General features: G+C 41.7%; 1 protein-coding gene across 4 annotated transcripts in view; it reads left to right on the top strand.

Moving 5' to 3' along the window:
- The first annotated feature begins 901 nt into the window (after positions 1-901).
- The window catches only part of LOC134465893 (zinc finger protein 345-like), a 43745-nt gene continuing 19928 nt past the window's right edge, over positions 902-24718 (top strand). Inside the window, exons 1-4 of one of the 4 annotated variants that reach the window (XM_063219784.1) lie at positions 902-1335; positions 2536-2603; positions 3545-3725; positions 13558-13988. In XM_063219784.1, coding sequence (XP_063075854.1) covers positions 1035-1335; positions 2536-2603; positions 3545-3725; positions 13558-13814 — 807 coding nt within the window. In that variant the 5' untranslated portion in view covers positions 902-1034 and the 3' untranslated portion in view covers positions 13815-13988. Of the gene's footprint in view, positions 1336-2535; positions 2604-3544; positions 3726-12673; positions 12859-13557; positions 13989-24718 lie in introns of those variants that run through there. The other 3 variants (XM_063219785.1, XM_063219783.1, XM_063219782.1) reach the window with 3 other exon arrangements.

The raw sequence follows: 24718 nt of genomic DNA, 5'->3' as shown, positions 1-24718 counted from the left end.
AGAATCAGGTAGACAGAGACAACCAGATAGACAGACACACATAACGACTTTTGCTTTGTTTTTAGTCTTCCTTGACATTTGCTGCCTTTCATTGTCCCTGTCCCAACTCTTTTGAGACGTGTTGTTTGTACATATTCATGAATATCCCCCGAAACAACTTTGGTCAGTTTTGATGGCTGATGTGTTTTCTTGGTGCCGTTCTCCATCTAATGTAAGAATCAGAAGTTTTGAAAATGGAAGTATTTTGTTATTATTCACAATTTACCTTGTGTCCCAACNTCTATTTTCTATTTGTACATATTTTACCCACAGAAAAATACGTTTAAGTCTGGTTTTACCATAGGCCTACAAAGTTGATTTCGTGTGTAGGCCTATGCAAATTAGTGCCTAATTGATCATTCATGCCCTCATTTGCATATCTTAACATCAAAATACAAAAAACATCCAATAGGCCTACATTTGTTTCTTCTATCATCATCAGTAATGAACTGAGAAAGGTGATATCTATGATTTAAGGTTTTTTTTTTTTTTTTTTGCCTATTCACCTAGGCTATAGTAGTCTTATACCCGGGCGCCGCCCTAGCGGTGAAGCAGCGCATTCGGCTCGGCTACACACAGTTCTGAGGTCTATGGCAATCAGGCAAGCAGTCTTAGGCCTACCTAACGATATATTTCTGCTAATTATGCAAATGGGCAACCAAGCTAAATCCCCTTCATTTGACATATAGATGACATTTCTGCAATAAATCTTTAGGGTAGGCCTACTCAAAATTTCTGGCTTCATGAAATCACGACTAGACTACAGGTTTCGAGGTCAACTGTTCCAATGACGCGAGGCTTTTATTTTGAAAACTCACGGCTCTCATCAGACAGACTTTCGCAGACGTCGTCGTTGGCTTCACACACGCCTGGCTGCGTTGTTTAGCGTGGGATGGCAGGCATAACCTAGCCTACTGTAGACTAGACAACACACTTTTTGAAACAACCCACGGTTAAAATTAACGTTAAAAGAAGACGTCTCTGATTTACTAACCATGGAGGACGCGCTACGGATCATTAAAGTGGAGGAGGACTGTGACAATTGTCTGGTCAGTGATGGCGGGGGAATTGTGTTTTCTTCAGGTGCTTTGGATTGCAAGGTTGAGACCGACTCAACCGGTTGGTCATCATCATTTACCTCCTCTAATGGGACACTGTCAACAACAGAATCAAAGGTCTTCAAAGAAGAGAACTGTGAATCGTTACTTTTACCAATGTCCATCAAATGCGACATTGAAGACACAACAGTGAAGACCGAAGACTACCTGGAAGAAAGTGGTGGTGGTTCTCTGAAAAGTAAGATGTGTTCTGATTAGGGATTCGGGCGTTTCTCCTCCGAGGTAATTTTGAAAATACAGTTGATAAAATTGCAATTCTTAACGCAATATGTGAATGTAGGCTATGGAGGGGGGATGCTTTTTGACCATTTTCATTGGAGGGTCCCGATCCCCTTTCAACTCGAGCCCTGCTTTTGTCAGCAAGATAGAACACCAGAACTGCACGAATTTGAACTACTAACCTTGCATTCAAATATATCATATGCGAATTTCGCCCTTCCTTGCTCACTTGCCTGTTTGTTCTAATCTATAGGCCTACGATGCCTGCATCTTTATTTGTTTGAAGCTATCAGTCTACTCTTTCCTTTGAGTTAGGCCTATTTTCCATTGGCAATATTGTAAATGCTCAACTTCTTATTCACTCCAAAGACAGTGGCAGTAGGTGAAAATTGTCGGGGTTCCAGCTTTTCATTTTACGGCCGCAGCCGGGATAAGAACACACGCGGAACATGTTTACCTAGCCACCTGATGGAGTAGATTGCATCCGGGTCAGAGAGTTGCAACAGAGAAAAAAAGTGAAGTGAAAGTGAAAGCCCATTGGGAAAGTCCAACTCCCATTGTCATTGTGACACAGCACTCCACAGCACACAAGTGAACACTGCACACTGCACACAACCAAATTGCATTTATGCCTCACCCGTGCAAGGGGGCAGCCCTCAGTGGCGCCCCATGGGGAGCAGTGCGGTGGGACGGTACCATGCTCAGGGTACCTCAGTCATGGATGAGGATGGGGGAGAGCACTGGTTGATTACTCCTCCCACCAACCTGGCGGGTCGGGAGTCGAATCGGCAACCTCTGGGATGCAAGTCTGACGCCCTAACCGCTCACCCATGATTGCCCAGTGAGACACCAGTGGCCAGTGTGTGGTCCGATGATCTTCTCTGTGCCTCGGTTTGATTGACGAGACCTTTGTGATGAAGTGTGTAGCGTTTTTGAGGTTGTTTATAGCGGGGAAACATCAGAAAATAATATTTACAACTCTGGGGCATGGGAAATTGATGGTGAAACTTTCATTTTACGCTGGAGCTATCCTTTAATGTACATCTGGTGAAAAACATTTCCGGCAGATTGTACCCACTATTGCAGAGGGGTTTGTGATGAACGACACTTTTCAAATGTTGCCTCTTTTTCACCACCCTGCTGTTCTTGTCTTTACCAGTAGATGGGGCTGATCATCCTTGCACAGAGCAGATCTCATCTGCGGGCATCAAAGCTGAACAGCAGCAGGTACAGTGGCGCTTCATACAGCTGATTTCCTCATTTTCAAACTTCAAAACTGAACCCAATCAAATCTTACGCACATCTATTTTCTTTTTGCCGGGTGAAAACATAAAGTTCAATTTAAGACAAGGAAGAGCTGCACACCGATGAGCTCGCTTTTGATCCAGTTTCATTTACATTATTTTTATTGGTAATGGGCTACCTCAGTCCTTCCTAACCGCACGAATAGACCAAGCGCGACGCCATTGAAGCAACAGAGAATTGCTTCTGTGCAGCAAGAGCGATACGAGCGATTGAATTGACTACAGTATGTCTGTTACAAGCAGAAGGCAAAGCATTCAAACATTCCCATTGGCTGTGGTCACTGACCTCTATACAGTCATAGAATATTCCCAGGATTTCAACTTCAAACTGTCATTCTCGGCGTGCGAATCGCCTCTAGTCTCCAGAATTTATTTTGTCGCGCGACTCAATACAAAGTCAATTACTTAAGTCGTTGCCTTGCTCTTGTCGCGGCCTGTGTATTCGTGCAGTTAAACTGACATCAAAACTGACCTGAAAACCGCCATGCTAGTTCAATATTTTAAACCTCAATTGGCGGCTGTGGTGCGTATGATGGAATCATATGGTGGTACCATAGGGTCTTGGCAGGCTTCTTGGTCATGGCAGGCTTCTTGCGCATTTGTTGAGAGCAAGTGATTGGACTGCACAGAAATGTTTTACTTGTTTGCGATAACTTAGTCATTTTCGCGATACGCATATCGCCACTCTTGATATGTAGTCCTAAATGGGATCATTCACAATCTGTTTTTGGGAAGCAACTGCATTGATGAACGAGCGCATCAATGAATGAGCGTCTCGTCCAATTCTTAATGCCAGGCTGATGGCAAAAAAATGCAAAATATGACCTGAAGTAAATGACTGTGACAACCATTTCTGGGTTTTAGGATCAAGATGGATCCGCCATGGCTCCTGTTCTGAGCTCTGAGATGAATCCTCCTCATCCAGATCTAGTGTCACGATACCAGCTGAAGAAGTTATCAGTGCGACTGGTAGACTGCTGTACAAGACGGGGTCAAGAAGGAACGAATGGCAAGAAAAGCAAAGATGGGGAGAAACCTGAAACTGGTAATTATCTTACACACACACACACACCTCCACAGAGGCAATCCTCAATTTCCCAAACCCCAAGATCATCACAACAGAATATCACACAGTATGAGACACACAAAATACTTGATGAATTGGTGAGGGTTATTGCGTGACCTGTACTGATCTCAAATATTCTTGGGTCATTTCACGTGAAATCAGACACTTTGGGACCCGACCGACCCGGATTTCGATCATACTTGGTGTGCCTTTTCAGTAGCAAGGTAGCACCCCAGAACTGCATTGGTTTGAATCTGACACTAATATTAAGGGAGAAACAGACTAGGAAAGGTTCACATGTGAGGGTAGGACACTATACATTCAGCCTTGAATATATCAGTCAGTGTTAGTCACAAAAAGATGCCTGTGGTGTTGTTTGAAAGCTCTTTTCTGGCTCTACATATTACACAATCACCTTGGAATACAACTACTCTCAGAATATGAATTATGATAAATTGAAAAATTAAAAATTGAATATCTAAAAAACTTATATTTTAAAATGGCCAGTTCCTTGTCCAAACGTAGCCGGCAATGTCATGAGCAGCACCTAAAATGCTGGTGTTCGGTTTGTTATTCATTTCAGAGAGAATTTGACTCACAAATATGGCGTCATACAGACCACTTACTAATAATATGGTAATACCATAGTAGCATCACATGACAAAACAAAAACAAAACAAAAATGGTCAGTGTCCATGGTCCCAGGTTTCAGAAACTAAGGCAGATGTCCATTTATACACACCAAATGATGATATGTGAATGTTCTCTGTGTACCTGTGCCATCTTCCCTTTACCGTACTTTAAAGAGATAATCAATGGCTACACTCTCATTTTGTACTCTACCAGTGCATTTGAAGCAGCAGCTGTGTCTTTGGAGATAATGTATAAGTACGTCCCGTTGCAGTTACAGGTTCCACTACCAGAAGAACATCCTGATGATCCATGACAAGTCTATCTGGTCTGAAGGGAAAAGTGAAGGATGGAGATGGCCCATGAGGATGCAGGAAGTTCAGTTTCACCTCTCCAGTGCTCGGCATACATTCCTCAGCACATGCTAGCCACCAGTTGCCATCATATACAGCTACAACATACCCTTTGATGCTTGAAAATGTAACACATTCCTTTACTGAGCTCACTCTTTCAACTCTGCCTTCTCTGAATGCTGAAAATGGCCTAACTTCCACTGTGTCCATTGACAATGGGCAGAAGCTGTGTAGTTTTTGAGTACCTGGAATAGTTCTTGCAGATTCAAACCTTTTCAACAGGTTCTCAGCTTCATGATGGTACATCTCTGTTGTGTCAAACTGGCAATGGATGTTCTTGACATTATCCTTGACTGACTCCCTTGAACCAGGAACGTTTTTAAAACTATAGTTTTGTAATTCAAGATGCTATTCAATCATTTCACTGGAACAACCAGTGCAGGCCACAATCCATCCATTTGTATGCTACTACCAAGATCAGTTGAAACTGGGGAAAAAATCTGTTTTGTTGTTATTTCAGACTGCAACATTCATGATACAATTGCTGTACATATGTTTCAGAAGCTCCTAATTCAGTTCCTCAGTGACACTTCATCAATGACAGAACGTCCAAAGAAGATCCTATATTTTTTCTGATGGCTGTGCTGCACAATATAAGAACCTTAAAAAACAAATTTGTGCCACCACGAGGCAGATTTTCACATACCTGCAGAGTGGCACTTTTTTGCCACATCACATGGCAAAGGTCCATGTGATGGCGTTGGAGGGACAGTTAAATGGCTTGCTGCACGAGCAAGTCTGCAACGTCCTATTGACAATTAAATTGTAACGCCATACCAACTGTTTGAATTTGTCAAGGATAATGTCAAGAACATCCATTGCCAGTTTGACACAACAGAGATGTACCATCATGAAGCTGAGAACCTGTTGAAAAGGTTTGAATCTGCAAGAACTATTCCAGGTACTCAAAAACTACACAGCTTCTGCCCATTGTCAATGGACACAGTGGAAGTTAGGCCATTTTCAGCATTCAGAGAAGGCAGAGTTGAAAGAGTGAGCTCAGTAAAGGAATGTGTTACATTTTCAAGCATCAAAGGGTATGTTGTAGCTGTATATGATGGCAACTGGTGGCTAGCATGTGCTGAGGAATGTATGCCGAGCACTGGAGAGGTGAAACTGAACTTCCTGCATCCTCATGGGCCATCTCCATCCTTCACTTTTCCCTTCAGACCAGATAGACTTGTCATGGATCATCAGGATGTGCTTCTGGTAGTGGAACCTGTAACTGCAACGGGACGTACTTATACATTATCTCCAAAGACACAGCTGCTGCTTCAAATGCACTGGTAGAGTACAAAATGAGAGTGTAGCCATTGATTATCTCTTTAAAGTACGGTAAAGGGAAGATGGCACAGGTACACAGAGTAGGAATGTTCAAACATTCACATATCATCATTTGGTGTGTATAAATGGACATCTGCCTTAGTTTCTGAAACCTGGGACCATGGACACTGACCATTTTTGTTTTGTTTTTGTTTTGTCATGTGATGCTACTATGGTATTACCATATTATTAGTAAGTGGTCTGTATGATGCCATATTTGTGAGTCAACTTCTCTCTGAAATGAATAACAAACCGAACACCAGCATTTTAGGTGCTGCTCATGACATTGCCGGCTACGTTTGGACAAGGAACTGGCCATTTTAAAATATAAGTTTTTTAGATATTCAATTTTTAATTTTTCAATTTATCATAATTCATATTCTGAGAGTAGTTGTATTCCAAGGTGATTGTGTAATATGTAGAGCCAGAAAAGAGCTTTCAAACAACACCACAGGCATCTTTTTGTGACTAACACTGACTGATATATTCAAGGCTGAATGTATAGTGTCCTACCCTCACATGTGAACCTTTCCTAGTCTGTTTCTCCCTTAATATTAGTGTCAGATTCAAACCAATGCAGTTCTGGGGTGCTACCTTGCTATTGAAAAGGCACACCAAGTATGATTGAAATCCGGGTCGGTCGGGTCCCAAAGTGTCTGATTTCACGTGAAATGACCCTCTTGTTATGTAAGTGCCTCCGTGGTTTCGTCATGTTAGGTTGTATTGTTGATGAGTTTAGTTATATCATCATACCAAAAACATTCCTAGCAGCTGACTTTGTGTATTTGTAATAAAAAAAACCATTCACTACACTTTATCAGTAATACCTCATCATAATATCATATCACCAGGGTTCCCACTGGTGCTTGAAATTCCTTGAAAATGCTTGAATTTCAATTAAGTGATTTCAAGGTTGTGAAAATACTAGATTTTTTGAAGTGTTTGAAAATACTTGAAATTTGTGTCAAGTCAAACTCAGTAAGCCAAATAATAGAAATAAATTGTTCAGGTACATCAATGTTAGGGTGTCAAATGGCAAATTCCATCTGACATCTCACTACCTCAGATTTTTTATTAGAATGCAGGAAATTGCTTCTTAAAAACACAAAATTTTCTGGGGGAGGACCCCCACACCCCGTTCCTGCAACCTATTAAAGGTAAACTGAACATTTGGTGCTTGAAAAGTGCTTGAATTTGTTCATGAGAAAGGTGTGGGAACCCTGTATCATACCATATCATTATACTAGATACATTAAAATGCACGTGTAATGAAGTGCCAGCATTTACTTGCCCGTACAAATGGTGTTCATGGATATCGTCCAATGTCACCAGACCCAATGTTTGGAGCAGTGATGCGCGGGCTGACCCGAAATCAGCGGGCGCTTGCAGTTAACTGCGGTCGACCGCAGGCACGGGTTATGAAATATTATTTTTAATGAAATTCGGGTCGGGTGCGGTCGGTCAGGACCTTTGAAATGATGCCGAATTTTAAAGTAGGCTATAGCCTAGCCAATACGCTATAGTTTACTTTAGCAGACAGGGACATTTTTTTGCGAAATAGATCAAAGTTTATATGGCTGAATAACTACGATGGTGCCACGCGCTCTGCAGGAGACTTAATGGCTCCTGCGTCGGCCGAATATCTTCTGCGCGCAACTGGTGCAGCAGGTGCAACCATTGAGTGCATTTTGAAGAACACAGAGGGTGCTCTCTAAACAGTGCAGTGATGGATATAGCCTACATATTTTCTTATACAATTGTAATGGTTTCGCACTCATGTGTTGCTTACAGAGTTTGTTTTCATTTCCTGTGTCGTACCACGACTACGAGGCAATCCACTTGACGGCTGGCTCCGTCTGCTCACCAACCTACAGATTAATTTCCTCCACAGGTAGGGATTCGAGTGGCTATGCCTACATTGTCGAAATAGAATAGGCTACATAAGCCTATAGCCTACAATGTCCAAATTATTAGCCTATTCCCTTTGAATGCAGTGCTCATTTGAGTAATTTAGCCTACAGTGGAAGAGCAATGCCCTCGCCACTTAAAATAAATAAATAGGCTAATAAATAGCCTAAATAATAAAATAGCATTGTATGAAGAGCAAACTTGGTAGTCTGGGTAACAGACAAACATATTATGATCGAAATGCTCATATTAGAAAATAATAATTTGTGAGAAAATGTTATCTAGCCTATTCAACATAGACTAGGCTACTTTTTGTTGGACAGGGCATGTCGCGTTGTAGCACCGTGAGTGCAACTGTCAATCAGTTGAGAAGGGCTCTGCAGCCACGTGATCATGTATGGATCTTTACATTACAGTCATCTAAGATTACGAAAGTTCACGCTTTGTGTGGGCTAAATGATCATTTGCGCTAGAAAGACAAGCGTTGCCTATAGTGGCACCAGGCGGCGCAGGTTGCGTTTGTGGTTTGTGCACACACATGTGACGCGATTATCTTTCCCAAACTCCCAAATTAACCGCTTGGTCTCTGGTGAAGGAGGGGGTGGCCTTGGCACCCTGTCCCTCAACTTCGGGATAGGAAAAAGCGAAACCAATTTCAGTTCAGGAAAAGGACAGAGCAGAGGAGTAGCCTACCAAACCAAAAGAAGACAAAGTGTTGTAGGCTACATTGCCACTATGGGTGTTTTCATAGCCTACCTGTTCCCTATCAACCATTTAAGCGAACTTATACCTGCAGCTCAGCATTTTCTGTGATGAGAAGTGTATCCAGACCCCTCGGAAGTGAACCATGCTGAGACCTTTATTGACGTGATTGCGCTTTGCCAATGACGCTAGGGTGTTCATAAAGACGCACGGCTACTATTTTCAAAGGCGGGTCGGGAAGCGGGCCGGGTCAATATTTTTCATGAATATTTCTTGCGGGCAGGGCAAGCGGGCGGACTAGGGAAAAAAGCGGTCGGGTGTGTCTTGTTTTTTCGTCGACCCGCGCATCACTGGTTTGGAGTGCTCCAAATCAGTAGTTTTGGGTAGGGTTCGCACATCCAAAAACACTTGTTGCATGTGTCTAACAAAAAGTCAGACAGGTACGATTTCGATCACGCTGGATCTTCATCAGGCATATGCTTTTTAAATAATAAAGTTTATTTTTGGAGCTTATCAGCAGTGTGCGGACCTACCTTTTTCAACAGTGCTCCAAATGACACAATACTACCATGGTTGAGTAGAGCATGTGCTTCAACACTATTATCAAGGTCCCACTTGAAAAACAAACAAACAACCTTGCTCTGAACAAATCAGCAGAACAACTAGATCCACCATCATAGGAAACTGTACCCTCCCAAGCCGGGTAACAGCATTTGCACAATCTGCTTTTTCCTTCAGAGCAACGAAACAATGGAATGCCCTTCCCACCCACCTAAAAAGCATTACAAACTTTTATTCATTCTCACGTGAAGTGAGGAAATGGCTTTCATGTAACCAGTCTTGTGACCACTAATAGTTTTGCACATGCCTGTTCTGACACTTTGCACATTGTAGTCTTTTTTGCATATGACATTAGTGGGGTCGTATTAGGCTCAGTCATTTCAAATTGGTGTTAAAGTTTGGTTTTCACTTCCAAGTTGAAGTTTAGGGTCTATAGAACAATTTGAGTTCGAGTGTCAAACACACAGATAACAAAATGGCCTGCGGGGGGCGCTCTAAAATATATAAACTGCTATAACTTTTGATTATTTAAAGCAAATTTAACATATGAGGTATGTATGGATTCAGCATGAAGAGGAGAAGCCGGTGAGCTAAGTATTCGGTTACCAGATTCAAGACACGCTATGTAATAAACACACTTTTAGCCTCTGGACAGCAAAATCCGGGCTTTTTTAAGATAAAGGGTGGAAATGCCCTCAAAGGTGCAATGAAACATCATTTATTGTTACAAGCTATTGTAAATGAAGCCTGGGTTATAACTTAACTTGATTTGTTCAGAATATCCCTGAAGCACACAGATACTTAGGATACCTACACAAATATGGCTGCATAAAGCCTATGTCATACTTAGCACCCAACTTGCAACTTTGAGTTTATGAATTTAGGATCATGAGTACCAGCTTTTTTTCAATCAAGCCATCATTTTATTCACAAAAAACTTTATATCTAAGATAAAGTAAATCAATAATAATAATAATAATAATAATAATAATAATAATAATAATGATGATGATGATGATGATGATGATAATAATAATAATAATAATAATAATAATGATGATATATACTATGAGGAACAACACTATCTAACATTTATCCCAATACTCCACTCTACAATAACTATGACAGAGAACAGATACAATAACAGTCAGTGGTCAGTCTTAGAAATTGCATGTGCACTTGCACAGACGTGTGCACTTTAACTCTGCCTTCATGCACTTGCACCAAGATCTGGCAGGTCTATTTGTACAAGTACTAGTACAGCTGCACTTCACCTCTAGTCCAAATCTGGGAACTGTCCATTTGTTACCAGATTGGCAGGCATTTCTGGCAAATGCAGATAATAAGGCAGAACGTTTTTTATTCCTGTCAACTGTGCTGGTAACAAATGGACAGTTCCCAGATGACAGAGATGTCTTCATAACAGCAGATGATTGTGTCTTCCATGTATGAAATAGTCCTATAGTATTATTCAGTATGCTTGCCAAAGGCCTCTGCTTGCCCCCAGCAAACATACTAATTGTTGTCCGACAGTTTATTATTTAGTATGCTTGTAGGAAAGCATAGTAATTGTTTATCAGCAGTTTATTATTATTCTAAATTTTTCCATTCACCTCCATTCATTAGTATGGTGGCTTTTAATCGTTGCAGCATTAGAGATAGAGACACGGTTTGAGTGCCAAACGAACAGCTCGAAAAGGGCTCAAGGTGGTGTATTTTTCACTGGCCTACCCCCTTTCATTCGTTCACCAGACTCATTTTCCTCAGTTTCTCTCTGTTTCCCCCCTCATTGAAATGAATGGTAGAATGGTCAAGATGATGATGTCACAAACTGTGGCAGTTAGAGTGAGAGGTGACCTGTCCTGGGTTTTTTAATAGAATAAAATAAACCGCTTCACCTTTCGACTAGATAAAGGCCTTGTCAGAGAGGTCTTGGCTCTGAATACAAACTGTGTTAAGATCATTAGCCAACTCTTAAAAATGTTTGAGAGAGAGCAGTTTTAAAATCCCTATGATGTGACCCCATTCACTTAGAAAAAATGTGTGAACAGCTCCGCACATAGGCCTGAGTATGTCCACTTTTTGACTGAACCATTTGGCCTAGTATAGTGATCTCAGCTTTGACATGAAGAACAGGGTTATGCCATTTGTGTGTCAATATCATCTGACAACTTGCAAAACTTTTGGAGATAAGTCTGCACATATTACTCAGCTATTGACTGCCAAACTGTCACCTTTAGAATCTTCATTCATCAGACACACACATGCAGCCTTGTAGAACCTGGACAACCGTGGCCTAATATGCTGCTGTGGCCACTCTATACAGTAAGTGGCAGTGGCCTACTGGGTATCAGGTGTTGGTCTGTCAGAGGGTTGCAGGTTCGAATCCCACCCTTACCTCTCCCTACCCACCCATTGCTGAAAGGCACCTGAAGCATCTCCATACATGCACGCACACGCACATGCACACACGCACGCACGCACACACACACACACACACACACCTCTATCTCTTTCCCTCGTGTTTCTCTGTGTGTATACGACAGCTCTGTATGTGTGTGTGCAGAAGCCGCAAGCAATAGCATTGTCTCTCCGGAAATACAGTCTTAATAATAATAATAATAATAATAATAATAATAATAATAATAATAATAATAATAATAATAATAATAATATTGATTTATTTTCTTCCAGATATAATTGTTTTGTAATCTGATGTGTTAATAGAATATGGCTTGATTGAATCCTAAATGATCCTAAATTCATAAACTCAAAGTTGCAAGCTGGGTCGTAAATATCACATAGGCTTTATGCAGCCATATTTGTGTGTAGGTATCCTAGGTATCTTTGTGCTTCAGGGATATTCTGAACAAATCAAGTTGAATGATGTTCCAGGCTTTATTTACAATAGCTTGTAACAATAAATTATGTTTCATTGCAACTTTGAGGGCATTTCCACCCTTTATTTAAAAAAAACCCAGATTTTTGCTGTCCATGGGCTAAAAGTGTGTTTATTACATAGCGTGTCTTGAATCTGGTAACCGAATACTTAGCTCACCAATTTCCCCTCTTAATGCTGAATCCATACATAGCTCATATGTCAAATGTGGTTAAACTAAACAAAACTTATAGCAGTTTATACATTTTAGAGCGCCCCCAGCAGGCCATTTTGTTATCTGTGTGCTTGACACTCGAACTCAAATTGTTCTATAGACCCTAAACTTCAACTTGGAAGTGAAAACCAAACTTTAACACCAATTTGAAATGACTGAGAAAAATTGCACATGCCTACGACTCCACTACTGTATTTATTGTGTGTGTGTGTGTGCGTGTGTGTGTGTCTGTGTGCGTGTATGTGGGTGTGTGTGTGGGTGTGTGTGTGTGTGGCAGGGGTTGTATGCCTGAGTGGCTGCTCCCATTTTACTGGATTGTATGTTTGTTTGTTTTTTTACCTGCCCAGGGACTGCAGATGGAAATTAGCTATTAGCTATAATCTGGTGCAGGTCATCTTTTTACTATGTAACTAATGTACTTTGCACATGGTCCCTGTTGAAATAAACCAATAAACTAAACTAAACTAAACAAACAAAAAATGGGTCGATAACGCTTTAGAATAAGGTTCTTCTAATAAGCGTTTATAGTCACTAGTAAGCAGGTAGTAATACCCTTACAAGTGCCAAATAACATGCTTATTAACTTTGTTAACATGATTATTAACGTTGTTAACATCTGATGAGTAACTTTATTTGAGTAAAAGCATGAAAATCGGTACACATGTACGTGTACCGATTTAAATAATAAGACTAAAAAAAATAAACCACTATAAACACATAATAAGCAGCTTATAAGATGTTAACAAAGTTAATAAGCATGTTATTGGGCACTTGTAAGGGTATTACTACCTGCTTACTAGTGACCATTAACGCTTTTTAGAAGAACCTTATTCTAAAGCGTTACCAATGGGTCTTGCTTTTTCATACTTTAATAATAATAATTTCATGTACATCAGTCATTCCTAAACTTTTTCTGGGACCCCTCTGAACCTAAGTATACTAAGAACATCTCCCTTGGTCATATTCCAAAGACCAAACATTATGTCCATTACTATTGCAAATGTATTGTTTCAAATTCAAGTATACATTAATTTTTTAACTCTATAAGTCAATGTTTTCACATGGTTATCATAGAAGTGGGTATATGTGTACAGTTGTGTTCAAAAAATCAAAATCTAATTATTAATTAGTAATGATATTTTGTCTTAATTTTTTTTTTAGTCTTGTGTGGTGGGCCAGAAACGGAATCAATTTCATCTGTAATTCCCAAATCCATGGCTGTCCCAGAAATAGTGACGCCTGCACTAACAAAGAAACACTGCTGTTCTCTTTGTCAGTCCCACCAGGAAATCGCGGGCATTTTCTCAAAAATTCGCGATCTCAATTGCCAGATGGTGCACAAGGATTTCCAGAAAATCGCGATAAAAGTTGCGGAGCTTCTTACTGTGTCGTTGCTATTTTGTTGCGGCATGAAATGAAAGGTGCGATTTTTGTTGCGAGTTTTCCCACGCTTGAAAGTAAAGGACACTGCCACATTCCAGTCCTCTGGTGTTTTCATATTATTTTCAGTTGTCATTTTGGTATTTTTGAGCTAGGCTATCAAAATAATATCATTAATAAAATTATAACTTAAAACCGAATTGATGTGGGTGTGAAAATTAAACTGTCTTAACCGGGGGCACCTCACCGGGAATTCATCAAAAGATAACGGCGTTACTTTCTCGTCAGCAATCTTTTGTTTTTATTATCCAGGAGGACTGAGCTGAAATCTGCAGGAGTCACCTTGCACACAGTTCTAGCTGCTCTGAAGCGCGTGCGTGTCTAAGCAAATCATCCTGCACATTCGCAATGTTAAATGAAAAGGTTTGCACAAGACTAAGATAGATGCACTGTCACAGACACTGGAATAGCCATTGGAAACCATTAAACCTTACCCAGTCAAAATGTAGCTAGCACTCGGGAAGTTTCTGAGTTTTACCATAATGTTGATAGCTTCCAAGTTAAAAGAATATCTGGGCATAGCCGCCTTCCCACAGAGTTAGAAAACAGCAGTTATGTCGCATAGGCTATTGTGTAGTTATTATGTGGTGGAGCAAAAACAACACACGAAACCATGCCGCATATTGTGCCGTTATCATTGGTAATGCCGAAACAACAATGCCAGATTGGTGGCTAGAGCCTGCCTAGTACATTTAGACAGCCTACTCATTTGATTGTGCTATGTACATTTAAAAGCGTCAGTGCAGAATTAAACTGGGTGCTGAATATAAATATTGGAGCCAGTCTCCCTCCATGTCTGGATATTGTACAGTCAGAGCGCGCGCACGCACATCTTATTTCTATTAGGCCTATATGAAAATATCCTAAAACGATCACAACATCAGAGGACCTTCGTGGGGGAGGATACTTGCGGCGGGGGCCGAGACCGAGTTGTTACGGGACAGTTACGGGAGCCAGTAAAAACCCTTCGTGTCTGGTGGATATTGTGCAGAGGTGTGTGCGCGCGCACAACTATTTTCTCTCCCATCTCTTTGCTCATCAAGCCCCCGATCTCCAAAAAGACACTGCATTCAGTATAACTGTTTACACGAGCTGTTTAAATAATGTGATGCGCGTTCTTTTGGCATGGCTTGGCCACCCTAAATTCAACATGCCTGCATTCGTACGTCGGCTATCCATGATGCAATTGTCACTCTTAATGTGCAAGTAGCTATTAGATATGAAAAAATATCCTAAAACGGTCACAACACCAGAGGACTCGTGGTGGTGTGGCACTGTGGTGGATATTTGCGGCGGGGGCGAGGCCGAGTTGTTACGGTAGGCTGAAGGGACAGTCAGGCGACACACACAGCGCGACTCACATCGGGTAGCTGTGGTACCGCAAAGCATTCCTGGTGGTGGAAATTAATGCAAATGCATGCAAATACTCGGGCGGATATCGCAACAACAGACATGGATTGGTTCAAAGTTGCGGGAAATTGCGGTGATTGCTTAAAGTTGCGCTGTCGTGCAGAATTCGCGGGAATTCATTGAAGTTGCGAAAAAGTTGCAAATCGCAACATCGTGAATTCCTGGAGGGACTGCTTTCTGGTAAGGGCTTCCATGCCAGGGCAAGTCTGACAGCACACCAGCTCATCCACAGAGCAGAGAAGTCCTACGTCTGCCAACACTGTGGCAAAAGCTTTTCAGACGCAGCAAAACTCAAAGTGCACCAACGCATTCACACAGGAGAAAGGCCCTATGCCTGTCAAAACTGTGGTAAACGTTTTACACTGGTGAGAAATCTAAAAAAACACCAACACATTCACACAGGACAGAGGCCCTACGTCTGCCATCAGTGTGATAAAAGTTTTTCAAAGACAGGGGGCCTCAAACGACACCAACGCATTCACACAGGAGAGAGGCCCTTTGTCTGCCAGCATTGTGGCAAAAGTTTTTCAGACGCGGGGACTCTTAAAGTACACCAACGCATTCACACTGGAGAGAGGCCTTATGCCTGCCAGCATTGTGGGAAAAGTTTTATAGTGGCGAAACAGCTCAAATACCACCAACGCATTCACGCAGGAGAGAGGCCCTATGTCTGCCAGCATTGTGGGAAAAGTTTTATAGTGGCGAAACAGCTCAAATACCACCAACGCATTCACGCAGGAGAGAGGCCCTACGTCTGCCAGAATTGTGGCAAGAGTTTTTCAGAGGCGGGGACTCTTAAAGTACACCAACATTCACACTAGAGAGAGGCCCTATGCCTGCCAGCATTGTGATACAAGTTTTTCACGAGTAACGGATCTCAAACGACACCAACACATTCACACAGGAGAGAGGCCCTATGTTTGCCACCAGTGTAATAAATGTTTTTCACGGGCAGAACATCTCAAAGTACACCAACGAATTCACACAGGAGAGAGGCCCTATGTCTGCCATCATTGTGATACAAGTTTTACAGTGGCGGGACATCTCAAGTCACACCAAAGCATTCACACGGGAGAGAGGCCCTTTGCCTGCCACCATTGTGACAAATGTTTTTTGCGGGCAGGGACTCTCAAAAAACACCAACGCACTCACACTGAAGAGAAGTCCTATGTCTGCCACTCAAAAATGATTTTCCTATGCTACTTTTGAGATTATAATAGTAAAAAGGGATGTTTTTGTCTTGACATTTCCTCTTGCTCTGAGCTAATGCCCTGCCCTGACTGTTCCTAAGGACACTTCTGCCACCTACAGGAACAGTTAGAACATGCCTAGAGGCGTGAAATTTATACACAACATAGGTCAGACCGTCCTCAAGGCTTGGCTGTAAAAAAATGCAATTATCGGTGAACGCCGTCAAAGGCAGGGGGCGTCACTATTCGAAATGACGTCATTCGCCGCCGAAGGCAGCCAATGAGTTAAAGGGGCATTCCCCCGTTGGAGACATGAATATTGTATTGAAAGTGGGTCATATATATAGTAGAATAGTAGCATACATTTCTAATTTGGTGCCTTCTTGGCCGAGAAAATTCAGAAAATGACTTTTTAGTGCTTGTGGATTTGTGACAACAATCCCCATAATGCACTGCAATGCTCAAGTTCCACAGGCCACACCCAGTTATTTGGGACTCTATGCATCATCCCTCACTCAGCTTGCAGGCAGTGTTGCCAGATTGGGCTGTTTACCGCCCAATTGGGCTGCTTAGGATGGCCGTGTGCGGGTAAAAATGGCATTTAGCAGAAAAACCTGCCCAATTTTAGCCATAGAAATCAGCAGAATTGGGTGGGATTTTGAGCTTCTTGGCGGGTATTGAGCATTTTTTGGGCTGGAAGACATCAGCCTCATCTGGCAACCCTGCTTGCAGGTGCATCACAGTGGGACAGATATCACTGGAAAGGAGAAGCTGGAGCACACTGCAGCTTAGTTTTCAAGACTTTATTTTGTGCACACACGCGACCAACGTTTCGGTGTTGCTACACCTTCTTCAGAGTCAAATGATAGCAAGAGAGAGACACATTTCAAGACTTGACATTATGCGCGGTCATGATGGCGTTATTTTGATCAGGTTGAAAATTTGCTAGGCAGCGAGCATGCTCACTGTGTCCGCGTGAAGCATCCTAGTTAGAATTGCCGTTCACGACGCAGTTGAAGGGAGTGACCTCTGCTTGGCAGTTGTGACACATGGCGTTGAACCATCGCGGGAACAAATTTTTTGTCAAGCAGCTACGCAGTAACAAAAAGCGACTGCTGAGCAGAAGAGACCTCCTCCATGATGTGAGGAATCTGCCGTGATTGGTGTTCATAGCTCATGTGATTCATGTGTGTGTAGTTGAACGTGCTTCATTTTCTACATGCTGAAATGCATTTCATGCTCAAATGCAGCATACTCAGAGTGATATCATCCATATGTATGGTCGCACAACCCACTTACAACAGTAAAAGAAGAGAAACAATCCACCCTGTCGTCACATCCTCCATCTTCGCCACGTTATGAGTGTATGCCGTTGGTTACAAAAACACTACTATTCCGCGCCTCGCTTGCTCCACGGATAGAGTAGTGGTTGCGCGCCTGGCTTCCATTCGTGATGTCCCCGGTTCGAAACTGCATCGGAAATCAGAAAGTCTTTAGTTGCTGATGGTGAATTTGGAAACATATGTTGCGAGTGACTCATGTTGTTTTTAATGTATGAAAGTGAAGAAACAGAGTGGCCTTTGTGGTTGGGGCGCCATGGTAAAGCTACATATTGAACACCTGGGTTCAATCCCTGCAAGATGGATTGGCGCTCTTATGTCATTTTAAAACTGTCCTATCTGAATGACGACTTTGGTCCCAAAACACAAAATGAAAAGTGAGTACTAATTAACTGAATTGGGGCAGTCGTGGCTCAGTGGTTAGAGCACTGGGTTGGCAACCCAAGGGTTCCCGGTTCAGTGCCCGATCCGAATCATGGCTGAAGTGCCCTTGAGCAAGGCACCTAACCCCCACATTCATAGAGGTAGAAAATAACACTAGAGAGGACCCCGCCCCCCTTTTTACGGCAATCTGTAGCGGCCATTATCTTTAGGTAGATCAGAGAACTGGAAATTAACGGAGAACGAGGCTCACCTCTGTCAAAAATGGCTTAATCATGTGAAAATGTCCACCAACACACTATACAAGGACAATAGTTGAAGTGTGTTGCTAACTATGTTCATAAAAGATATTATTTGATTTTTAAATGTATTTTATCGACTCATATGATTTTAGTAGACATTTAGCCTGCCATTTCAAATCTGGTGTTTGATTAATGTGTTACTTCATATTCACACAGTTATAGTCAATTTTTTGACAGGGGTGGGCGTGTTCTCCATTGACTTGCATTGCCCGAAGGTACCTACACTACTTACGGAAGTTAGGAAGCACCAGCTGCCATTTCCCAGTGCTGTCGCAAATTGCTGTGTCCTCTCTAGTGTTATTTTCTACCTCTATGCCCACATAGCTCCCCGGGCGCCGCCCAGCAGGCAGCCCACTGCTACGGACTAGTGTGTGTACTTCAATGTGATTCACTAGTCCAAATGGGATAAATGCAGAGAAAGAATTTCCCCTACCTAGGGGACCAAAATTGGCTCCAATTGAATTATTACATGGAACAGATGCCAAATCATCATAAGTTTGACTAAGAGTCGAACCTTAATCCTTAATTCACCGAGTGTAAAAGCCTGTGTCTCTACCTCAAGACCATCAAATTTCTCTTTGACTAGGAGAGAGAGTCTCGGAATTTCCAAGCATGTGCCAACGTCGGTAAGCGCGTCATGGAATTAGCGCCGTGATGAATTCATTCCACGAGAGGGTGACGTGGTACACCCGCTGTCAAAAAAGGTAGATCCACCCACAGACCTATAGATCCACCTTCTTTGCCGCTGTTGAAATCTCTTCGTCCTGATGTGTCCAGCTTGGCTGCGACGCAGTTATCCCCTCCTTTTTAAGACCAAGCAAATCACGTTTTGATCAAATCTTTTACTGCGCGGTTGCAAACAAGCCTATTCACAGGTGATCCCACTTGGCTTGGCTAAATTGGTCTCATCTCATTGCAGGTAATTGACCCCGCCCCCCAACACCAGGACAATATTGTAGACAATAGACAGCTTGCCAACTTCCCAAAACAAAAAAGTGGAAAAACAATACACAAAGAACATTGTCAATAAAACCACAACTACAATTATTACAAGACCACAGCCGTGATGCTGGAGGGTCATTCCACGCCAAATCTCCGAATCATCCCGCACGACCATCTCAGATTTGGCAGAAAAAAATCAAGGAGGTTCACAAACGTCCCAATAGGAAAAGGGCAAAATTATAGCTCTCAACTCGTCGTAGTTTTGTCATTAAAAATGTTTTTGTCAGGTACCCCCCTGACTCGTTTGGAACAGACTTCTCAGAGAGCCCACTTTCAGAGTGTTGTATCTAAAAAACTACTTTAGGTAGGTCCTTATGAATTTCAAGGGGTAACATGTGGAACATGTACTTGTGAAGTGTGGATCTTCACACATCCTCTTGTCATTTACCACCGTTTTCTGGGGGCTTAAAGTTGCTTGAAAAATTCTCACCTTTGAATTTGTGGGCATCTTTGAAGGACTGTGGTAAGTGCAGTTTTAAAGACAGAGGTTTGATATGGACAGTGTATGTTCCCAACCATTCTGTGCATGTTGTGTTGAAAGATTGATCTTCTGTGATGAACAGTTTAGAATATATGAAGTATTTAAAATGGAAAAACTGAAACTTGGTGCCATCTTTGCCACGTTATTAAAAAAAAATTTCACGACTCACCACCATATCATCAACAGTTTTGGAGAGATTAGATGTCTGTTCTTAAAATATCCAAAAACTAGGATGGTATTCTGCCTCATTTGGTCACAATGTTTTTTTTTAAAAACCCACTGTTGTGTGACTTCCACTGCTCCTATGAAAACCTGATATTGGGGGGCAACTTTGCCATGCTATACCAAAACAATGACGGCAATCACCACAATGAACTGAGCAGTTTTGGAAAGATAGGATGTCTGTTTGTAACATATCCAAAAACTGGGATGGTGTTCTGCATCAATGTCTTGTAATGACTCCTGAAAAACCCTTTGCTGTCACATCAGCAGCTCCCGTGAAAATGCCCAAGTCACATATGAATTACCAGGGTCGGAGCTATAGGGGGACAATCAGGGCATTTTTCCAGGGCCCTCCTGAATTTGTGGTAGGGGCCATAATCATGACCTTTGCAGACTGTTGGGTGTCAGTCTATTTGGGCTGACACTGTGAATGACAGGCAGTTTGACTTGCCATTTTTGATAAAAGAAATGTGACTTGAGTATTTTTGAAGCACACAATAAGAAACAGTTGAGTGATTTATATACCATTATTATTTTTCTTTTTCTTTTAGCTTTTAGGTAACTACATTTTTTGGTAACTAAATGTTCTTGAATTAAAGGTTATGGCCATGTGTTTAAACCTCAACACTGTAGGAGTTAACATTTTGCTATTATACCATGAAGTAAGTCTTGAATTGCAGTAGTGATAAATTAATTGAATCATTCTGATTTGTTAAGTAGCATTGTTAACACACAGTCTTGATACAGAATGTTTTGCCAAACTTCAGCATATGTTTTTTTTAAAACAAATTTTGTTTATCTGTGAAGATATTTTGATATTTTAGTTCGACACACTTCAAATTTCCCATACCTTCTGCAACTTTGCTCTGTTAGCAGAGGTACGTACAAAATAATTTAAAACATAGACCTTTGCCCTGAACCAATACAATGCGCTAGGTTCCTCGGTCATGGTTAGGACTGGGGCGGGGCCAAGTTCTTTCAACAGGTCACCTTTGTCATGGAGAAGAGAAAAAAACAGTGATGATACAAAAGGAGGAGACTGTTCGTAAGAAGGTAACCTGACTAAACAGCTGTCCTGCCCCTCCAATCACCATGACTGAGCTACCCTGAGCATGGTGCTAGACCGCTGCAATACTGACTGACTGCTCATCAAGGGTCAACTTTGTCACAAAGCTGAGTAGCTCAAGCATTTATGTTTGACATTCTACATTAACCCTGATGAGTTTGCACAAATGGACATACATGTATACATGCAGTGAAACCCAAATCAATTGTAGAACAAATATTCACATGATTAAAAGTAATATCTCATAAACAATGCAAAATAATCCACAGCAGACCTCAGAACTGCATCAAAGTTGGTAAACAAGTTATTAAAGGTTGATATGAATTACAATAAAAAGCATTGAGATGTGGTGATAGTCAGGATGTACTTGTTTCAGGATCTACGGGGATGTTTCAGTGATTCAACATTTCATCACTTTATTCCGGTATTTGGTTTTCAGTGCCTAAAGATGAAGTTTACACACGTCTATAACCTTTGATTTACTGAAATGTAGTTTCAGAAAAAGCTGAAAAAAAACTGTCAACAGCCACTTTTACTTTTTTGCCGTATTATATTGAGTGTGTCGAAAATGCTCAAGTCAAATATCTTGTATCAAAAATGTCTGAGTCAAATTGCTCAAGTCATTCACAGTGGCGGAACAATTGTACATAGGGCCTCATGGCAAATACGGGTAGATAGGGCCCCCACGTAGTCTGCAAAGATCAGAGCAGGGGCCCCACCTCTATAGAGCAGCAAGCTGAAGATGTCACACAGCCGTTTTTACAAGTCCATTCTTAAAAAGTGAGAAAGAGCACCACCCCAGTTTTTGGATATGTTAAAAACAGACATTGAGTCTTTCTAAAACTGTAAATGTCATAGTGGTGAGTTCTGTCATTTCTTTTGTATAACAGGGAGAAGATGCCACTAATATCAATTTTCCATAGGAGCTATGGAAGTCACCCAAAAGGTTTTTTAAAAAAAAAATCATTGTGACCAAATGAGGCAGAATACCATCACAGTTTTTGGATATGTTAAGAACAGATATCTAATCTTTCCAAAACTGTTGATAATATGTGATGCGATCTGGGAAAACCCGTCGGATGTCGCGCTGGCTGTTTCTCAGGAAACAGCGAAAATAGGTCGAGATGCAATGTTTTCCTGAAATCGGTTTTTCATTAAAGTATTGTTGTTTAACATCTTGTCTATCATCTCTGAAAATATTTGGTCTGAAATCGCTGTTTTAATGTGTTAAAATTAAGATTGAAATGGCCCGATGTGTGGTGAGAAGGGAGGCAGCCGTGAGCAGTCTGCCTGCGCAGCCAACGTGCTTGTAGCGCAGGGGCGCGCGAGGTTGAGGGAAAGACATCAGAGCTTGTAGACTTGAAGGCTCAGAATTTACACATGTGTAGGCCTATTCACTGACTCATTGTCAGCGCCTCTGAGCAGTTGAAAACGCCTTCTGTCTCGATGAAGCAGAGTTTTCCCTCAAGTTATAGGTCCAAAGAAAGAAGGAACAATGAATACAAACAGTAGGCAACACCTCTCCGTGGATCGGAGGCCGTCGAGCCCTGTGCTTATCAACTCCAGCCGCATGTGCCTCTTGCAGTTTATCGCTACAACTGCGATTAGGCTACTAAACGGCACTGGAATGTAGATTTCATTTTTTGATTGGATAGCTCACATGCAAACCTTAAACTAAAGCGCCCGTGTGATTTATCTATTAGGAAAATTTTAATTTACTGCGCTGTTTCCTACTTGTTGTCATAATAAACGGTGCTGAATTGAAAGATGTAGAGGTGGTCAAGACAGGGCTTGTTAGGTTTCTGTAATTTAAAGACGCCTCATCGGATCATCTCAGATGTGGAAGATTAAAATGCTTTTATTTAGAACCGTGCCCAATGAATGTGTTCAGCTAACAAGTCTTCAGCAGTCCGTTTCCAGAGTCTGAGATACTCGGTGACGTTTAACTGTCAGTCATTTACCGCGACGCACCGGACAGTAGAAGAGCGCGATGAAAAACTTTTCTCCTCTCTATTTTTGTGCTGCCTGCTGCAGAGGGTCAAAAGTGGTCTTGTATGCCCACTATTCCGAGGCAGCGCATGGCGAAAAGATTCATTCTTTTGCCGCGCTGGTACACACTTTGTCATAATACGCTGTGCTGAATTGAGTGTCGTGGTTTTGGTCAACTGGTTTCCTAACACTGTAGAAGCGTCACTGGATCATCTCATATGTTGAAAAAAGTATAGGCTACCTATGCATTTATGTCTTGCCTCACTAATGGGTTCAGTAAAGACATCTTCAACAGTCAATTTTCAAAGTCAAACTGAGATGCACCGGTGACTTTCACCCCAGTCTTTCAAATCACCTAATTCATTTCAAGCAATGCGCGAGACGGTGAAGAAGATAAGCGCGGAGAAAACCTTTTCTCTTCTGTTATGTCTGTGCTGCCTGCGGCAGAGGGTAAAAAACAAAGCGGTCTTCACCGCCCTGCGTAGCCTACTACAAGTATTCAGAGTATTTCAAATCACCTATTTAATTTCAAGCGATGCGCGAGATGGTGAAGAAGATAAGCGCGGAGAAAACCTTTTCTCTTCTGTTATGTCTGTGCTGCCTGCGGCAGAGGGTAAAAAAACAAAGCGGTCTTCACCGCCCTGTGTAGCCTACTACAAGTATTCCGAGGCATGATGTAGGCTATGTTTGTTTTTTTTGCGTGCAGCTGGTGTTTTGGAATCGCGCAAAACCATATTTTATCTCCGAGCAGAGAGCTCATTGCACTTTTCCGAGACACCTGAAAAGTTTTTGCTGATATTTTCGCTTCATACCCGAAACAGTGAAATGGCTGGTCCAATAGGCCTACACGTCATTCGTTTCTTTACCCGATGGAATGCTTTAGGAACCTATTTAAAAATGGCAAAAGTTGGGCAGTAAATTACGAATAGGCTACATGACTACTAACTGGACAGAGGGCCCAGTGAAGCATTCCCTTTTCTCTTGTTTGAGGCTACATGACTATACATGACGAATCAATGAATAGACAATTTAATTTGAAATGATTCTATACACACAGGCCAGTATGTAGCCTATAGACGACCCACAGTTAGCCAGCATTTTGGGTGTCTCTGGGAGAAAAAAAACAGGCCTATAGGCCTAGTGAAAAAGTAATGAAATTACATTCGTTAGCCAGCAGTTTGGGGGTCTGGGAGACAACAAAAACATGGAAGACCCCATAGGCCTATAGTGAAAAGTAATGAAATTACATTCATTCAGCCGATTTGAAATTAACAGGCATGTGGTAGGTAGTGTTTGATGAGTAGCCTTCTGTTATTTACTATAATAATAATAATAATCTGAATATCAAAACCAAGTGCAATGTGCTAGTCCTACTCTTGGTGTGTTGCATCTAACAATATTTTTTTCCAGTGTTTTGTTGTCCTCAGAAGTAGTGCCATTGGATTACAAATTTAGTGAAGATAAATACATTGGATTAATGAATTCTTTAAAAGTTGCTT

Source organism: Engraulis encrasicolus, chromosome 16 (genome assembly GCF_034702125.1).
Source record: "Engraulis encrasicolus isolate BLACKSEA-1 chromosome 16, IST_EnEncr_1.0, whole genome shotgun sequence".
Classification (NCBI taxonomy): Eukaryota; Metazoa; Chordata; class Actinopteri; order Clupeiformes; family Engraulidae; genus Engraulis; species Engraulis encrasicolus.
The sequence above is the reverse complement of the archived record's forward strand: the minus strand, read 5'-3'. Positions and strand labels throughout refer to the sequence as shown.